The sequence below is a fragment of the Lethenteron reissneri genome, unplaced genomic scaffold, assembly GCF_015708825.2.
Source record: "Lethenteron reissneri isolate LAM-NWPU_2019-01 unplaced genomic scaffold, ASM1570882v1 scaffold_1402, whole genome shotgun sequence".
Classification (NCBI taxonomy): Eukaryota; Metazoa; Chordata; class Hyperoartia; order Petromyzontiformes; family Petromyzontidae; genus Lethenteron; species Lethenteron reissneri.
In genome coordinates, this window is record NW_026891116.1 from 10,637 (window position 1) to 29,881 (window position 19,245).

The following is a 19,245-nucleotide window of genomic DNA, read 5'->3' on the forward strand; positions in this document are numbered from 1 at the left end:
GCTGAGACCCTGAGACCCGGTCTCTACTCTAGACCCTGAGACCCGGTCTCTACTCTAGACCCTGAGACCCGGTCTCTACTCTAGACCCTGAGACCCGGTCTCTACTCTAGACGCTGAGACCCTGAGACCCGGTCTCTACTCTAGACCCTGAGACCCGGTCTCTACTCTAGACCCTGAGACCCGGTCTCTACTCTAGACCCTGAGACCCGGTCTCTACTCTAGACCCTGAGACCCGGTCTCTACTCTAGACGCTGAGACCCTGAGACCCGGTCTCTACTCTAGACCCTGAGACCCGGTCTCTACTCTAGACCCTGAGACCCGGTCTCTACTCTAGACCCTGAGACCCTGAGACCCGGTCTCTACTCTAGACCCTGGGGGTGAGACTCCGTACGAACGAACCGACGACGCTTCTGCTGCTGCTCGTGCTTCCGACTCCTCACCTTGGCGGCTAACTTGGCCTTGTAGGCCACCGACGCCTTCAGATATTCCTTCTTGGCATCGTCAGCCTTCTTCTTGTAAACCTGCGAGACGCAAAACAAAACGGAAAGCGAACCAGGTCAGTCGAGACTGGGTCTCAGGGTCTCAGGGTCTAGAGTAGAGACCGGGTCTCAGGGTCTCTGTGTCTAGAGTAGAGACCGGGTCTCAGGGTCTAGAGTAGAGACCGGGTCTCAGGGTCTCAGGGTCTCGGCGTCTAGAGTGGAGACCGGGTCTCAGGGTCTCAGGGTCTCAGGGTCTCAGGGTCTCGGCGTCTAGAGTGGAGACCGGGTCTCAGGGTCTCAGGGTCTCAGGGTCTCAGGGTCTAGAGTAGAGACCGGGTCTCAGGGTCTCAGGGTCTCGGCGTCTAGAGTGGAGACCGGGTCTCAGGGTCTCAGGGTCTCAGGGTCTCAGGGTCTAGAGTAGAGACCGGGTCTCAGGGTCTCAGGGTCTCGGCGTCTAGAGTGGAGACCGGGTCTCAGGGTCTCAGGGTCTCAGGGTCTCGGCGTCTAGAGTAGAGACCGGGTCTCAGGGTCTCAGGGTCTAAGGGTCTCAGGGTCTAGAGTAGAGACCGGGTCTCAGGGTCTCAGCGTCTAGTATAGAGATCGGGTCTCAGGGTCTCAGGGTCTCAGCGTCTAGTATAGAGATCGGGTCTCAGGGTTACTGTCTCTGTGTAAGTTCGTCTGCTTGTGAAACCAAATACACCGACACCACTCGGAGGATCATCATCGTCACCACCTCCACCATTTCCACATCCACCACCACCACCACCACGTCCACCACCACCACGTCGACAACCACCACCATCACCACGTCCACCACCACCACCACCACCACATCCACCACCACCACCACCACCCCCACCACCCCCACGTCCACCACCACCACCCCCACCACCCCCACCACCACCACCACCACCCCCACCACCACCACATCCACCACCACCACCACCACCCCCACCACCACCCCCACCACCACCACCACCACCACCCCCACCACCACCACCACCCCCACCACCACCCCCACCACCCCCACCACCACCACCACCCCCACCACCACCCCCACCACCCCCACCACCACCACCACCACCACATCCACCACCACCACCACCACCCCCACCACCACCACATCCACCACCACCACCACCCCCACCACCACCACATCCACCACCACCACCACCCCCACCACCACCACCACCACCACCACATCCACCACCACCACCACCCCCACCACCACCCCCACCACCACCACCACCCCCACGTCCACCACCACCACCCCCACCACCCCCACCACCCCCACCACCACCACCACCACCCCCACCACCACCACATCCACCACCACCACCACCCCCACCACCACCCCCACCACCACCACCACCCCCACCACCACCACATCCACCACCACCACCACCCCCACCACCACCCCCACCACCACCACCACCCCCACCACCGCCACCACCACGAGGAGCACCTGCTTGTGCTGGTGGGCGAGGCTGCCCCACGTGTTGGCGGCGATGCGCGAGGCCTCCCCGAAGGAGACGTCAGGGTGCTGGCCCCTGACGGCCGCCAGAGTGTCGTGGAAGAAGAGCGCGTAGGCCGAGTGGGGCCGCACCGGGGTCACCGGGGTCGTGGGGGTCACCGGGGTCGCGGGGGTCACCGGGGTCGCGGAGGTCGCCGGGGTCACCGTCAGTATGTACTGCTGTAATCATAGCAGGTACCACCACAGTCAGTATGCACCGCTGTTAGATTGTTAAGAGTAGTTTTAAGACCCGGGCAACGCCGGGGTACTTCCCGCTAGTAACCCTATAAGGGTTCAAATAACCCTATAAGGGTCCTAAAAGCCCAGATAAACGTTACAATAACCCCTATAAAGGTCCTAATAACCCCTATAAGGGTCCTAATACATCAGTAGAACCAAGGTGTTGTGAGTTTTTGTTGTAATATATATAACGGCCGACCCGCGACTCACCCCGTCTCGCAGTAGCCACACGGGCAACGCCAAGTACATTGGAGTCACTTCCAGAGTTATAGCAGTCGCAGCAGCAGCAGCAGTAGTCGTAGAAGTAGTCGTAGTAGTAGCAGCAGTAGCAGCAGCAGCAGTAGTCGTAGAAGTAGTCGTAGTAGTAGCAGCAGTACTAGCAGCAGCAGTAGTAGTAGCATCAGTCGCAGCAGCAGCAGTAGTAGTATCAGTAGACGTAGCAGCAGCGATTGTATCAGCGGTAGTATTAGTAGTATTAGTAGTAGTATCAGCGGTAGTATTAGTAGTATTAGTAGTAGTATCAGCGGTAGTATTAGTAGTATCAGCGGTAGTATTAGTAGTATTAGTAGTAGTATCAGCGGTAGTATTAGTAGTATTAGTAGTAGTATCAGCGGTAGTATTAGTAGTATCAGCGGTAGTATTAGTAGTATTAGTAGTAGTATCAGCGGTAGTATTAGTAGTATTAGTAGTAGTATCAGCGGTAGTATTAGTAGTATCAGCGGTAGTATTAGTAGCATTAGTAGTAGTATCAGCGGTAGTATTAGTAGTATTAGTAGTAGTATCAGCGGCAGTATTGCCACCACTGGCACCACTGCAGTTGTAACTGCTCATTATTGTAGGTAGTAGTAGTGGTAGTTAGTGGTAAGTTGTAGTTAGTTAGTGGTAGTTAGTGGTAGTTAGTTAGTGGTAGTTAGTAGTAGTTAGTTAGTGGTAGTTAGTGGTAGTTAGTGGTAGTTAGTTAGTGGTAGTTAGTGGTAGTTAGTGGTAGTTAGTTAGTGGTAGTTAGTAGTAGTTAGTAGATACCTAGTAGAAAGTTGTAGTTAATAGTAGTTAGCTAGTTAGGTAGCTGGTTAGTTGTAGGTAGTAGTTGTGAGTTGTTAGTAGTAGTTAGTTAGTTGGTAGTAAGTAGTGGTAGTTGTTTGTTAGTAGCTAGTAAGTAGTAGTAGTTAGTAGTAGTTAGTAGTGGTAGTTAAGTAGTGATAGTAGCTAGTAAGTAGTGGTAGTTGTTTTTGTTAGTAGTAGTTAGTAATTAGTTAGTAAGTAGTTAGTAAGTGGTAAGTAGTAGCTATTAGTAATTAGTGAGTAGTAGTTAGTAGTTTGTAGTGTTTGTTGTTTGTAGCGAGAAGCGACGTCTCTTCAACCCACTTCCTGTATCGGACCACGCACTTTTATATGGGACGCGGCCTGGAATCGATTCATCGATTATCTGCGCTGGCGATCCGCCTGCCGATTAACTCGATCCCACGCGATGTGGGTGAGTGAGTGGATGGTGAGTGGGTGGGTGAGTGAGTGGGTGGGTGAGTGAGTGGGTGGGTGAGTGGGTGAGTGAGTGGGTGGGTGGGTGGGTGAGTGAGTGGGTGGGTGGGTGGGTGAGTGGGTGGGTGGGTGAGTGGGTGCGTAAGTGAGTGAGTGGGTGGGTGGGTGGGTGAGTGGGTGAGTGAGTGGGTGGGTGGGTGGGTGAGTGGGTGGGTGAGTGGGTGGGTAAGTGAGTGAGTGGGTGAGTGGGTGGGTGGGTGAGTGGGTGGGTGGGTGAGTAGGTGGGTGAGTGGGTGGGTGGGTGAGTGGGTGGGTGGGTGAGTGGGTGGGTGGTGAGTGGGTGAGTGAGTGAGTGGGTGAGTGGGTGAGTGAGTGAGTGGGTGAGGGAGTGGGTGGTGAGTAGGTGGGTGAGTGGGTGAGTGGGTGGGTGGGTGAGTGGGTGGGTGAGTGGGTGAGTGAATGAGTGGGTGGGTGAGTGAGTGGGTGGTGAGTGGGTGGGTGAGTGGGTGGGTGGGTGAGTGAGTGAGTGAATGGGTGAGTGGTTGAGTGAGTGGGTGGGTGAGTGGGTGGGTGAGTGGGTGGATGGGTGAGTAGGTGGGTGGGTTGGTGGGTGAGTGAGTGGGTGGGTGAGTGGGTGGGTGGGTAGGTGAGTGAGTGAGTGGGTGGGTGGGTGAGTGGGTGGGTGGGTGGGTGAGTGAGTGGGTGGTGAGTGGGTGGGTGAGTGGGTGGGTGGGTGAGTGGGTGAGTGAGTGAGTGGGTGAGAGGGTGAGTGAGTGGGTGGTGAGTGGGTGGGTGAGTGAGTGGGTGGGTGGGTTGGTGGGTGAGTGAGTGGGTGGGTGAGTGGGTGGGTGGGTAGGTGAGTGAGTGAGTGGGTGGGTGGGTGAGTGGGTGGGTGGGTGGGTGAGTGAGTGGGTGGTGAGTGGGTGGGTGAGTGGGTGGGTGGGTGAGTGGGTGAGTGAGTGAGTGGGTGAGAGGGTGAGTGAGTGGGGTGGTGAGTGAGTGGGTGGTGAGTGGGTGGGTGAGTGGGTGGGTGGTGAGTGGGTGGGTGAGTGGGTGGGTGAGTAGGTGGGTGGGTGAGTGAGTGAGTGGGTGAGTGAGTGGGTGTTGAGTCTATGGTGCAGTGTTGAGTCTATGGTGCAGTGTTGAGTCTATGGTGCAGTGCTGAGTCTATGGTGCAGTGTTGAGTCTATGGGCAGTGTTGAGTCTATGGTGCAGTGTTGAGTCTATGGTGCAGTGTTGAGTCTATGGGTAGTGTTGAGTCTATGGTGCAGTGTTGAGTCTATGGTGCAGTGCTGAGTCTATGGTGCAGTGTTGAGTCTATGGTGCAGTGTTGAGTCTATGGTGCAGTGTTGAGTCTATGGGCAGTGTTGAGTCTATGGTGCAGTGTTGAGTCTATGGTGCAGTGTTGAGTCTATGGTGCAGTGTTGAGTCTATGGGCAGTGTTGAGTCTATGGGCAGTGTTGAGTCTATGGTGCAGTGTTGAGTCTATGGTGCAGTGTTGAGTCTATGGTGCAGTGTTGAGTCTATGGGCAGTGCCTATCAGGTCTACGAAATCTAAATACGGATCGCATCACGTGGTCGCCTATCTGCTCTACGTTTTTCTAAAAGCGCGTTGCTAAGGCCCCACGTGATCACAGAGGCCTGCGCGAGGTAGCGGCACGGAACGTCTGACCTCAACCCCACAACGAGGACATTGTGAGTCTATGGGTCTCTGTGTGGTGAGTCTGTGGGTCTCTGTGTGGTGAGTCTGTGGGTCTCTGTGTGATGAGTCTGTGGGTCCTCTGTGTGTGAGTCTGTGGGTCTCTGTGTGGTGAGTCTGTGGGTCTCTGTGTGGTGAGTCTGTGGGTCTCTGTGTGATGAGTCTGTGTGTCTCTGAGTGGTGAGTCTGTGGGTCTCTGTGTGATGAGTCTGTGGGTCTCTGTGTGGTGAGTCTGTGGGTCTCTGTGTGGTGAGTCTGTGGGTCTCTGTGTGATGAGTCTGTGGGTCTCTGTGTGGTGAGTCTGTGGGTCTCTGTGTGAGTAGTCTATGGGTCTCTGTGTGGTGAGTCTGTGGGTCTCTGTGTGGTGAGTCTGTGGGTCTCTGTGTGGTGAGTCTGTGGGTCTCTGTGTGATGAGTCTATGGGTCTCTGTGTGGTGAGTCTGTGGGTCTCTGTGTGGTGAGTCTGTGGGTCTCTGTGTGATGAGTCTATGGGTCTCTGTGTGGTGAGTCTGTGGGTCTCTGTGTGGTGAGTCTGTGGGTCTCTGTGTGGTGAGTTTGTGGGTCTCTGTGTGGTGAGTCTATGGGTCTCTGTGTGGTGAGTCTGTGGGTCTCTGTGTGATGAGTCTGTGGGTCTCTGTGTGGTGAGTCTGTGAGTCTCTGTGTGGTGAGTCTATGGGTCTCTGTGTGGTGAGTCTGTGGGTCTCTGTGTGAGTCTGTGGGTCTCTGTGTGAGTCTGTGGGTCTCTCTGTGTAGTGAGTCTATGGGTCTCTGTGTGAGTCTGTGTGGGTCTCTGTGTAGTGAGTCTGTGGGTCTCTGTGTGGTGAGTCCGTGGGTCTCTGTGTGAGTCTGTGTGGGTCTCTGTGTGGATCTCTGTGTGAGTCTGTAGGTCTCTGTGTGAGTCTGTGTGGGTCTCTGTGTAGTGAGTCTGTGGGTCTCTGTGTGAGTCTGTGTGGGTCTCTGTGTAGTGAGTCTGTGGGTCTCTGTGTGGTGAGTCTGTGTGAGTCTCTGTGTGTAGTGAGTCTGTGGGTTTTCTGTGTGGTGAGTCTGTGTGAGTCTCTGTGTAGTGAGTCTGTGGGTCTCTGTGTATTGAGTCTGTGGGTCTCTGTGTAGTGAGTCTGTGTGTCTCTGTGTGAGTCGGTGTTGGCAGCTGCAGGATGTCTTCACACCAAGGAGGCCGTGCCGGGCTGCGCCGCGGTGACCCCACTACGTTGAGCGGCGCCGGTCGCGGTGGCGGCGGTGACCTCACCGGGAAGGTCAAGGGGTTGGAGGTGGTGGTGGAGGAGAAGGGCGATGAGGTGGAGGTGGTGATGATGGCGGAGAAGGGAAATGCCGTGGCCGCTGGTGGTGACAGCGCCGGGAAGGTCAAGGGGTTGGAGGTGGTGGTGGAGGAGAAGGGCGATGAGGTGGAGGTGGTGATGGTGGAGGAGAAGGGAGATGTTGTGGCCGCTGGCGGTGACCTCATCGGGAAGGTCAAGGAGGTGGAGGTGGTGGTGGAGGAGAAGGTCAAGGAGGTGGAGGTGGTGATGGCGGAGAAGGGAGATGAGGTGGAGGTGGTAATGGAGGAGAAGGGAGATGAGGTGGAAGATAAGAGTGAGGTGGAGGATGGGAAGGGTGAGGAGGAGGTGGAGGATGGGAAGGGTGACGAGTTGGATAAGAAGGGTGAGGAGGGTGAGGAGGTGGATGGGAAGGGTGGGGAGGGTGAGGAGGGTGAGGAGGAGGTGGATGATGAGGACGAGGAGGTGGGTGACAGTGAGGAGGAGGTGGAGGGTGCGGAGGAGGTGGAGGGTGAGGTGGATGAGGATGAGAAGGGTGAGGAGGTGGAGGACGAGGAGGGTGACAGTGAGGAGGTGTTGATGGCCTCCTCCTCCTCCCACGTCGTCCTCAAGCGCCAGCGGAGCCTCACGGGGCGAGGCAGCCCCACGGAGCAGGAGAGAAAGAGGTACACACACACTTATACATATATATACATACACATATATATACATACACAACACATACATACACACACATATATATACATACATATACATACATACACACATACATACACACACATACATACACATACATATATATACATACACACACATACACACACATACATACACACATACACACATACACACACATACATACACATACATATATATACAACAACAACACACAACCGCCATTCGCCACTAAGTGGCGGTGACGTCACCACGACGCTTGTGCCAGGCCATGTGCACCTTGAGGCTACCACGTGAAGTGTCGAACACCCGCTGGCAGGAGGTCACGGGGCAGACCCAGCAGGTGCCACGGGTCGACTGACTGTGATGACCGAGACGACTGGCTGATGCACCACCTGTGCCCCCTACTGTGCCAACTTGCTGTGCTTTAGCCACCCAGCACTCCGCTCGTTGTTGTGAGCGTCGCTCACAGAGGCTGATCTTGACACTGCTGGTACCAGTCATCGGCAAGTCCACTCAGCTCCACGTCCTCCTGTACCACATCACTCCATCTCTTCTATAACCCGTGCCGCGCCAGTTTCGCCCCCTTGTTCCGGCCGAACAAAAGCTGTTTAGGCATGCGGTGGCTGGCCATGCGGGCTACATGACCCAGCCAACGCAGCCTTGCCTGCTGGAGGTGCTCACCGATGGGACTTTGCCCAGATCTTTCAAGGATTTGTGATCCTTGAAAGATCTGGGTAACCGGCGAAGATGTTCCATTAGGGGAGTGCACGTTTCGCAAGCGTAGAGAAGGGAGGGAATGACCGTGGCCGAGAAGACCTGAAGCTTCCACATAGCGTTACGCAACCGATTAAAAGATACATGCCATTCGACTGATTCGGAGTGAGACCTCTGCTGTTAAACCAGAGACGGTCATAAGCACACTGCCCAGGTATGGGAAACTCTCCACTCTCTTCACAACTTCCCCATCACCGATTAGGAGTTGTGGGGGTGGAGTGTCCGATGGTACAAAATACCAAGGCAAGTGCTTAGTTTTGGTGGGGCTGATGGTAAGGCCCCACCTCTTAGTGGCACACTCCAGTTTCAGCAGCAGCGTCTCCAACTCCTCCTCTGAATGAGCAGCAATTACCAAATCATCGGGATACATAACGTGGTTGACCAATAGGGAGCCATCCCTTGACCGCACCCGGGCATCGATCAGCCTCTCATTATATCTGTACCAAATGGAAATTCCCCTGGTACAGCTATTGAAGGCTTCACGAACTACGTGGTCAAAATAGATGTTAAATAATGTGGGAGCCAGAGGACATCCCTGTCGCACCCCAAGGTGTACAGGGAATGGCTCTGACTCCCGGCCACGTAGTTTTACCCGGGCCCACTCACCATCATGAAGGTTCTTAATGATCGTGAGCAGAGGGTCAGGGACTCCGAAAGCACGAAGAACAACCCAGAGCCCAGTCCTACTGATGGTATCATAGGCCTTGACCAGGTCAATAAAGCAGAGATGTAGGTCTTTTTGGAATTCCCTACACCTCTGCTGTAGCAGACGGACAGAAAATATGGCATCTGTGCAGGACTGCCCTTTCCTGAAACCCCTGTAGTTGTTACAGTCTGTGCGGTCCCCCTTCTTAAAGAGGGGGTCACCAGGGCATCCTTCCAGTCCTGCGGAACTCGTCCAGTGGTCCAGACTGTTGTTATGATGTCATGTAGGGCAGTCTGTGCACAAACGCCACCCTCCCTCAGCATTTCGCTTGGGAGATCATCTCTGCCCGGTGCCTTTCCTGGTCTCAGACTCTGGATCACCTTCAGTACTTCCTCAACAGATGGCACCTCAGCCAGCCACTCACAGGGGGTGACTTCTTCTTCCAATATTTGAGGCACCGCAGCCTCAACAGGGGCATCCCCACTTTGTGCCATGATGTTTTCCTGGCTGAGGGATTTCCCCTCCCCCAGGACCTCACAGAAATGCTCAAAAAATCTGCAAACCTGTTCCCTGGGGGTCGGAGATTGGATTACCGTTTTTTCCCCTAATGATGGTAATAGGTGTGGCGCTGCAGGTTACTTTTTTGATGGAGTTAAATAGGAAATTGTGATCCGCGACCACCACCCATCCTTGCAGCGCCTCACGCCTCTCCGAACCTCCGAGCGAAGCCTCATTCTCCGACGTGGGATGTTGTAGCTGATGAGAGTGGGCCTGTCGCTTTTTCTCAACTATCCTGAACACCTCCTCTGTCAGCCAGGGTCTCTGGGGAGGTCTGGACCGCATACCTAAAGCAGCCATTGCAGCTGCGTGAGTCACAGTCCTAAACCTCGCCCATTTACCCTCGACATCAGCTTCTCGACTGACTCAGCCCTTCATCTTCGACCCAAGATGCGCCCCTTCACGATGAGGCGTTACGTCATGCAGCTATAACCGCAGTAACCCCTCAGGTGTCACCCTGCCATTACACATACACAAGACAAAGATCCTCCGTATAGCCTTAACAGACTGTAGGGGCAAGTGCTGTTAGCGAGCACCTATGAAGGCCGGCACGGCACACGAGGGGGTGTGTGGCCAGCACCACGCCCGACCGCCTTTGTCTCCCCAGTGGCGATGTTTACACACCGCACCAGGTACTCATTTCAGGCTGAGTCGACCTACGGGAGGCCCAGGACCGGTTCAGATAATCGTCACTGGTGTTGGCCGTGAGCGGGAATCGAACCCGGGTCGCCGGGTTCATAGCGCAGCGTAGCGCTAACCGCTACACTACCGCTCCCCATTCACATACACACACATATACATACACACACATATGTAGTAAGTTCGAGGAGACGATGTCGAAGTTGAGGCACACTCTGTTTATTAACCCAGGGACAGGCACAATAGTTGAAGGGGTATCGACCCCTTCACCCGTACTATGGGAAACCCACCCTAGTACTAAGCCCCCTGTCCTGTTCCCCAGTCCTCCTCTACTGGGCTACGGGAGGCTGACTGATCTGGCCCTGGCAAGCACAGATCTCGGCACCAGCTAACCAGCCTTGCCCTGATAAGGGCAGCGGTCTGGAAGCTTTTGGGCCGCGCCGCTGGCTTACCCGGCTCGGCCCTTATAAGGACGGCGAGACCGGGGAGTCCCAGGGCCTAATCTCCGAGTCTTGGATCTTCACTGGTCAGCTTCGTGTCGACTGCCTCGAGCTCTTTGGGTCTCCACCTTTTATAGGGATCACCTCCGAGGGCTGGGGGCGTGGGCAATAACGGATGCGGACGTCGGTGTGACCACCCGTGTATGTGAGTGCCAACACCCCTGTGTTTGTTGTCCGCCGTTTCTCCCGTAATAATCCCTACACATACACACACATACACACACATATACATACACACACATATACATACACATACACACATATACATGCACACACATACACACACATATACATACACACATAAACATACACGTGTAATATGAAGATGCATATTGTGTGTGTGTGTCTGGGGGGGGGGGATAACTGGGCGATGGTGATTGGCTCTGCCGGCCTCAGCCCGCAGCCAATGGGATGTCGAGCCAGAGGCGTGGCCCTGGGGCTGCACAGCAACATCTAGAAGGTTCCAGGGGTGAGGCTGCTGATTGGATGGGTGGCATCACGTGGGCCACGTGGTGTAAGGGGTAGAGAGACACAAGCTCGTGGTCAGTGTGGAGAGCAGAGGTCGCAAACGGGTTTTGATTCCTTACCCCCTGTACCCGATTACCCGTACCCGACACCCGTACCCGGCCGCACCAGGGTCGTAAACGGGTACCCGTACCCGGCCGTACCCGTACCCTACCCGTACCCAGCTGGGTACGGGTACCCGTTCCCTACCCGTACCCTACCCGAAACGAGTGACAAACGGTTACTCACCGGTGACTCACGGCCTACCTGTACCCGTACCCTACCTATACCCGATACCCGTACCCTACCTGTACCCGGCTGGGTACGGGTACCCGTTCCCTACCCGTACCCTACCCGAAATGAGTGACAAATGGTTACTCACCAGTGACTCACGGCCTACCCGTACCCGGCCGCACCAGGGTCGCAAACGGCTACCCGTACCCGGCCGGGTACGGGTAGCCGGGTATCGGATACCCGGTTGCAACCTCTGGTGGAGAGGTGTGAGGGAGCGAGCGAGCGAACGCCACACTGGAGTAACGGGGGAAAAGGAACCCGGCGTGTGAGGGAGCTGTGTACATGGAGAACAAATACAGACCAGACAAAAGACACGATATCGTCCGGAGCGGATTTATGACACATCTGTCTCTGTGTGGTGAATCTATGGGTGTCTGTGTGGTGATGTCTATGGGTGTCTGCGTGGTGATGATGTCTATGGGTGTCTGTGTGGTGATGTCTATGGGTGTCTGTGTGGTGATGTCTATGGGTGTCTGCGTGGTGAGTGCCGCTGTGGGTGAGTGCTGTCAATGTGGTTACCCACAGCCCCGTCTTCAACCAAGGAGTGTGGTACGAGAAAAAAAGACGCAGTTCGCGGACACTGTCCAGCTCAAAGGTCGGTGTGTGCGTACGTGTGTGTGTGTACGTGTGTGTGTACGTGTGTGTGTGCGTACGTGTGTGTGTGTACGTGTGTGTACGTGTGTGTGTACGTGTGTGCGTACGTGTGTGTACGTGTGTGCGTACGTGTGTGTGTGTGTACGTGTGTGTGTACGTGTGTGTGTACGTGTGTGTGTACGTGTGTGTGAACGTGTGTGCCGGACGGGCAACACTGTCGTGGGCAGTGCTGTGGGGGGAGGGCCAATGCCCATTGGCCTCTCCCCTCATGGCATCTGTGACCACCACAGTGGCTAAACGGGGGCTCTGGACGGCTGCGAGGGGCTGGTAACCCCTCCACCTTCTATTAATTACCACGAAACCACGAATTAAACATAAACCTGTAACTAATAAGCTTGTGCCGGAGGCCCCGGGGGGTCAGGCTTTTATGACGTCTCCTGGCCAAACCCCATTTGGCGGAGCCAGGAGATTGAATCTTCACCCTCGGGGCTCCTCCAGAAACAACGAAAAAACCATTGCGGTTGGCCACGTGGAATGTTCGAACGCTCACTGCGGAGGAGAGGCTGCCACTCCTTTGTCGGGAGCTGGACCGGTACCGCCTGGATCTCTGTGGCATTCAGGAGGTCCGGTGGACCGGTTCTGGCTCTTGAGGGGTGGGCAGTCCTCTACTCGGGGCAGGAGACTGCCAAACAACAGGGTGTGGCTCTTCTTCTGAACAAAAGAATGAAGGGGGCGTGGGAGGTGTGGGAAGCTGTAAGCCCCAGGATACTTTGGGCTCGCCGTCCCATCAACCGGAGGCGAGGAGTGGTGGTCGTGGTTACTTATGCCCCCACCGAAGACGAACATCCGTGGAGGGATGCAGGCAAAGCCGATGAGTCAGACGCTTTCTATGACCTCCTGTCACAGGTGCTGGCTAAAGTGGCCACTCGGGACTTCAATGCCCGAGTTGGTCATGATGCTGGCACCTGGTCTGGAGTGATTGGAAGGCATGGGCCAGATCAGCTCAATAACAATGGTAGGAGGCTGCTAGATTTTTGTGCAGCCCATGGGCTTGTAATTACCAACACGCTCTTCCGGCATCGGCGCATCCACACAACATCATGGATGCATGCCGGGTCCAAGCAAGAACATCTGCTGGACTACATAGTGACGGACCAGCGGATGCGAGCCCATGTCCTTGACACCAGGACCTACCGTGGAGCTGATCTGCCCTCTGACCATCGACTAGTCATCTGTAAGATGCGCCTGCCATTTATCCACTCCGGTGGTGGGTGTACACCCAGGATCCCATTCCAACCAAAAGTGGCCTGGTCTCAGTTAGCTGATGAAAGTTGCAAGAGAGAATTTCATCATCGCTTGCAGCTGGGGTTGGCATCGTCCCCCACTCCACCTGATGTCGAGGGTAAATGGGCGAGGTTTAAGACTGTGACTCATGCAGCTGCAATGGCGGTCCAGACCTCCCCAGAAACCCTGGCTGACAGAGGAGGTGTTCAGGTTAATTGAGAAAAAGCGACAGGCCCACTCTCATCGCCTACAGCATCCCACGTCAGAGAATGAGGAGGTTTACCGCAGCCTTCGCTTGGAGGTTCGGAGAGCCGTAAGGCGCTGCAAGGAAGGGTGGTGGTCGCGGGTTGCTGAGGAGATGGAATCTGCCTCAGTGGCCTGCGATCACAAATCACTATTTAACTCCATCAAAAAAGTAACCTGCAGCGCCACACCTATTACCATCATTAGGGGAAAAAACGGTGATCCAATCTCCGACCCCCAGGAACAGGTTTGCAGATTTGCTGAGCATTTCTCTGAGCTCCTGGGGGAGGGAAAATCTCTCAGCCAGAAAAATATCATGGCACAAAGTGGGGATAACCCTGCTGAGGCTTCGGTGCCTCAAATATTGGAAGAAGAAGTCACCCCCTGTGAGTGGCTGACTGAGGTGCCATCCGTTGAGGAAGTACTGAAGGCAATCCAGAGCCTGAGACCAGGAAAGGCACCGGGCAGAGATGATCTCCCAAGCGAAATGCTGTGGGAGGGTGGTGCTTGTGCACAGATTGCCCTATATGACATCATAACAACAGTCTGGACCGCTGGACGGGCTCCGCAGGATTGGAAGGATGCCCTGGTGGTCCCCCTCTTTAAGAAGGGAGACCGCACAGACTGTAACAACTACAGGGGCATCTCACTCCTCAGTGTGCCGGGAAAGATCCTGGCAAGGATTATTCAACATCGCCTTGCTAGGCACGCTGAGGAGAGGCTTGCGGAACCCCAATGCGGTTTCAGGAAAGGGCGGTCCTGTATAGATGCCATATTTTCTGTCCGTCTGCTACAGCAGAGGTGTAGGGAATTCCAACAAGACCTACATCTCTATTTTATTGACTTGGTCAAGGCCTATGATACCATCAGTAGGCCTGGGCTCTGGGTTGGTCTTCATGCTTTCGGAGTCCCTGACCCTCTGCTCACGATCATTAAGGACCTTCATGATGGTGAGCGGGCCCGGGTAAAACTACGTGGCCGGGAGTCGGAGCCTTTCTCTGTACACCTTGGGGTGCGACAGGGATGTCCTCTGGCTCCCACATTATTTAACATCTATTTCGACTGCGTAGTTCGTGACGCCTTCAATAGCTGTACTGGGGGAATTTCCATTTGGTACAGATATAATGGGAGGCTGATCGACGCCCGGGTGCGATCAAGGGATGGCTCCCTATTGGTCAACCACGTTATGTATGCCGATGATTTGGTAATAGCTGCTCATTCAGAAGAGGAGTTGGAGACGCTGCTGCTGAGACTGGAGCGTGCCACTAAGAGGTGGGGCCTTACCATCAGCCCCACCAAAACTAAGCACCTGCCTGGGTATTTTGTACCATCGGACACTCCACCCCAACAACTCCCAATTGGTGATGGGGCAGTTGTGGAGAGAGTGGAGAGTTTCCCATACCTGGGCAGTGTGCTTATGACCGGCTCCAGTTTGTCAGCAGAGGTCTCACTCCGAATCAGTCGAGCGGCAATATCTTTTCATCGGTTGCGTAACGCTGTGTGGAAGCTACCTGGTCTGTCGCTCCGCACGAAGCTTCAGGTCTTCTGGGCCACGGTCATTCCCTCCCTTCTCTACGCTTGCGAAACGTGGACCCCCCTAATGGAGCATCTTCGCCGGTTGAAAACATTTAGGCTGGCCTGCCTACGATCCATCTTGGGTTTAACCAGGCTGGATTGTATGAGGAGCTCACAAATCCTTGAAAGATCTGGGCAAAGTCCCATCGGTGAGCTCCTCCGGCAGGCAAGGCTGCGTTGGCTGGGTCATGTAGCCCGCATGCCCAGCCACCGCATGCCTAAACAGCTTTTGTTCAGCCGGATCGAGGGGGCTAAACGGGCGCGGCACGGGCTAGAGAAGAGATGGAGTGATGTGGTGCAGGAGGACGTGGAGCTGAGTGGACTTGCCGATGACTGGTACCAGGTGTCAAGATCGGCCTTAGTGGAGGAGGCTCGTGAAGGACGCTACTGGGCAGTTGGAGGCAGTCGCCCTCCAACATCAAAGGAGGGCGGAGGAGCGACGCTCACAACAATGAGCGGAGCGCCGGGTGGCTAAAGCACAGCAAGTTGGTACAATAGGGGGCACAGGTGGTGCATCAGCCAGTCATCTCGGTCATCTTGGTCAGTCGACCCGTGGCACCCGTGACCTCCTGTCAGCGGGCGTTCGACACTTCACATGGCCTCAAGGTGCACTTGGCCTGGCACAAGCGTCGTGGTGACGTCACCGCCAATTAGTGGCGAATGGCGGTTGTTGTTGTTGTGTAAGTGTGTGTGAACGTGTGTGTGTGAACGTGTGTGTGTACGTGTGTGTGCGTACGTGTGTGTGCGAACGTGTGTGTGTGTACGTGTGTGTGTGTACGTGTGTGTGTGCACGTGTGTGTGGACGTGTGTGTGAGCGTGTGTGTGTACGTGTGTGTGCGTACGTGTGTGTGCGTACGTGTGTGTGCGTACGTGTGTGTGTGTACGTGTGTGTGTGAACGTGTGTGTGTGTACGTGTGTGTGTGTGAGCGTGTGTGTGTGTGTACGTGTGTGTGTGAACGTGTGCATGTGTACGTGTGCGTGTGTACGTGTGCGTGTGAACGTGTGTGTGTGTGTACACGTGTGTGTGTGTGTGAACGTGTGTGTGTGTACGTGTGTGTGTGAACGTGTGTGTGTACGTGTGTGTGTACGTGTGTGTGTGTACGTGTGTGTGTATGTGTGTGTGTGTACGTGTGTGTACGTGTGTGTGTGAACGTGTGTGTATGTACGTATGTGTACGTGTGTGTGTGTACGTGTGTGTGTGTACGTGTGTGTGTGAACGTGTGTGTGTACGTGTGTGTGTGTACGTGTGTGTGTACGTGTGTGTGTACGTGTGTGTGTGTACGTGTGTGTGTGTACGTGTGAACGTGTGCGTGTGTGCGTGTGTACGTGTGTGTGTGTGAACGTGTGTGTGTGTACGTGTGTGTGTGAACGTGTGTACGTGTGTGTGTGTACGTGTGTGTGTACGTGTGTGTGTGTACGTGTGTGTGAACGTGTGTGTGTGTACGTGTGTGTGTGTTAGTGTGCGTGTGTACGTGTGTGTGTGTACGTGTGTGTGTGTACGTGTGTGTACGTGTGTGTGTGTACGTGTGTGTGAACGTGTGTGTGTGTACGTGTGTGTGTGTTAGTGTGCGTGTGTACGTGTGCGTGTGTACGTGTGTGTGTACGTGTGTGTGTGAACGTGTGTGTGTGTACGTGTGTGTGTTTACGTGTGTGTGTGTGTGTACGTGTGTGTGTGCAGAGATTGTTTCTGGATCCGTACTCGTCCTCCGAAGACAGCGACAATGACGACAACTTCCCAAACACACAGACTCAGTGACACACACACAGACACACACACACAGACTCGGTGACACACACACAGACACACACACAGACACACACACAGACACACACACAGACACACACACAGACACACACACAGACACACACAGACACACACACAGACACACACAGACTCAGTGACACACACACAGACACACACAGACTCAGTGACACACACACAGACACACACAGACACACACACAGACACACACAGACTCAGTGACACACACACAGACACACACACGTACACACACACAGACTCAGTGACACACACACAGACTCAGTGACACACACACAGACACACACACAGACACACAGACACACACAGACTCAGTGACACACACACAGACTCAGTGACAACAAAGATCCCCCATATAGCCTTAACAGACTGTAGGGGCAAGTGCTGTTAGCGAGCACCTATGAAGGCCAGCACGGCACACGAGGGGGTGGGTGGCCAGCACCACGCCCGACCGCCTTTGTCTCCCTAGTGGTGATGTTTACACACCGCACCAGGTACTCATTTGAGGCTGAGTCGACCTAGGGGAGGCCCAGGACCGGTTCAGATAATCGTCACTGGTGTTGGCCGTGAGCGGGAATCGAACTCGGGTCACCGGGTTCATAGCGCAGCGCGCTAACCGCTACACTATCGCTCCGTGTCGCTGTGTGTGTCGCTGTGTGTGTCTGTGTGTGTCTGTGTGTGTGTCACTCAGTGACACACACACAGACACACACACAGACACAGTGACACACACACAGACTCACACACAGACACACACACAGACTCAGTGACAAACACACAGACTCAGTGACACGCACACAGACACACAGACACAGTGACACACACACAGACACACACACAGACACACACACAGACTCAGTGACACACACACAGACACACACACAGACTCAGTGACACACACACAGGCACACACACAGACTCAGTGACACACACACAGACTCAGTGACACACACACAGACTCAGTGACACACACACAGACACACACAGACACACACACAGACACACTCACAGACACATAGACACACACGGAGACACACACAGACATACACAGAGACACACACATAGACACACAGACACACACAGAGACACACACACAGACACACACAGAGACACATAGACACACACAGAGACACACAGACACACACACAGACTCAGTGACACACACAGACACACACAGACACATAGACACACACAGACACACTCACAGACACACACACAGACACACACAGACACACAGCTGAAGTGGGCTACTCAAGCTGCTCGCTCTGCTTTGGGTGTCGCCCGTCGATTTGGAAGTAATCCCGCGGCAACGCCGCCTCAAGAGAACGACGACCCACAAAAGGGTTTTGAAGTTATATCCGTTGACTCGTGAACCGAATAAATCCCGTGTTCCTCGTTGAGTCTCGTCATCGTTTTTATTTTCTTACCTATAAACGACACTTTTTACAGGTAGGAACAATGTCCCACACTGCTGCCCACCAGGGATTATTTGTCTGTCTGTCTGCCGTGGATAAATAAATATATAATATAGACAGCTCTCTGATTGGTGGAGACCTACTGCCGGGTACGGAGAGGGGAGGGGCCTAAGGAAGGGGGGGGTCAGAGGAGGGGCCTGAGGGGGGGGGGGGGTCAGGGGAGGGGCCTAAAGATATGGGGGGGGTCAGGGGAGGGGCCTAAGGGACGGGGGGTCAGGGGAGGGGCCTAAGGGAGGGGGGGTCAGGGGAGGGGCCTAAGGGAGGGGGGGTCAGGGGAGGGGCCTAAGGATATGGGGGGGTCAGGGGAGGGGCCTAAGGGACGGGGGGTCAGGGGAGGGGCCTGAGGGGGGGGTCAGGGGAGGGGCCTGAGGGAGGGGGAGGGGCCGATAGTGAAGGGGGCTGTCTGCCTGGCTGCCTGGCTACCTCAAGTCACGTGATCTTGTACACAGGGAGAGGAACAGCAGGTTCCACACTGCCCACCAGGGATTATGTGTCTGTCTGTCGTGCACGAATGCGCTGTCCAACCAAGTTCCGACCTGCACACTGCGAAGGAACATGTTTTTTTCCGTGTGTCTGTCTGTCCGTCCGTCTGTCTCCGTGTGGACGCTAGACTTGCGAAGGGTTCGGCTCGCGAGCCGTGGAGTTGACGTTGACGACGAGTCGCTGGTTCCACGCCGCAAGCCCCGCGGTGAGCCGGCGCTGTTCCGCTTTCCCATCCGGAAACTTGAAAGTAGTTAAATGAACAGTTTAGTGCCGTTATTTCGCATCGTTTAAAAAACACGTTCCTTCGGAGTGGGTAGGTAGGAACTTGGTTGGACAGCGCATTCGTGCACGACAGACAGACAAATAATCCTTGGTGGGCAAGTGTGGAACCTGTTGTTCCTCTACCTGTGTACAAGATCACGTGACTCTATGTAGCCAGGCAGCCAGCCCCCTTCACTATCGGCCCCTCCCCCTTGCTTAGGCCCCTCCCCTTAACCCCCCCTCCCTTAGGTCCCTCCCCCCTTAGGCCCCTCCCCCC

At 54.9% G+C, this 19,245-nt stretch overlaps 1 protein-coding gene across 1 annotated transcript; it reads left to right on the forward strand.

The window, feature by feature from the left end:
* Positions 1 to 6,540: 6,540 nt before the first annotated feature.
* Positions 6,541 to 17,447, forward strand: LOC133362206 (uncharacterized). The gene is made up of 3 exons (XM_061581145.1): positions 6,541 to 7,345; positions 11,799 to 11,868; positions 16,648 to 17,447. Exons 1-3 carry the CDS (start codon positions 6,561 to 6,563, stop codon positions 16,723 to 16,725), a joined length of 933 nt encoding a protein of 310 aa, XP_061437129.1. The 5' UTR covers positions 6,541 to 6,560; the 3' UTR covers positions 16,726 to 17,447.
* The last annotated feature ends 1,798 nt before the right edge of the window (positions 17,448 to 19,245 follow it).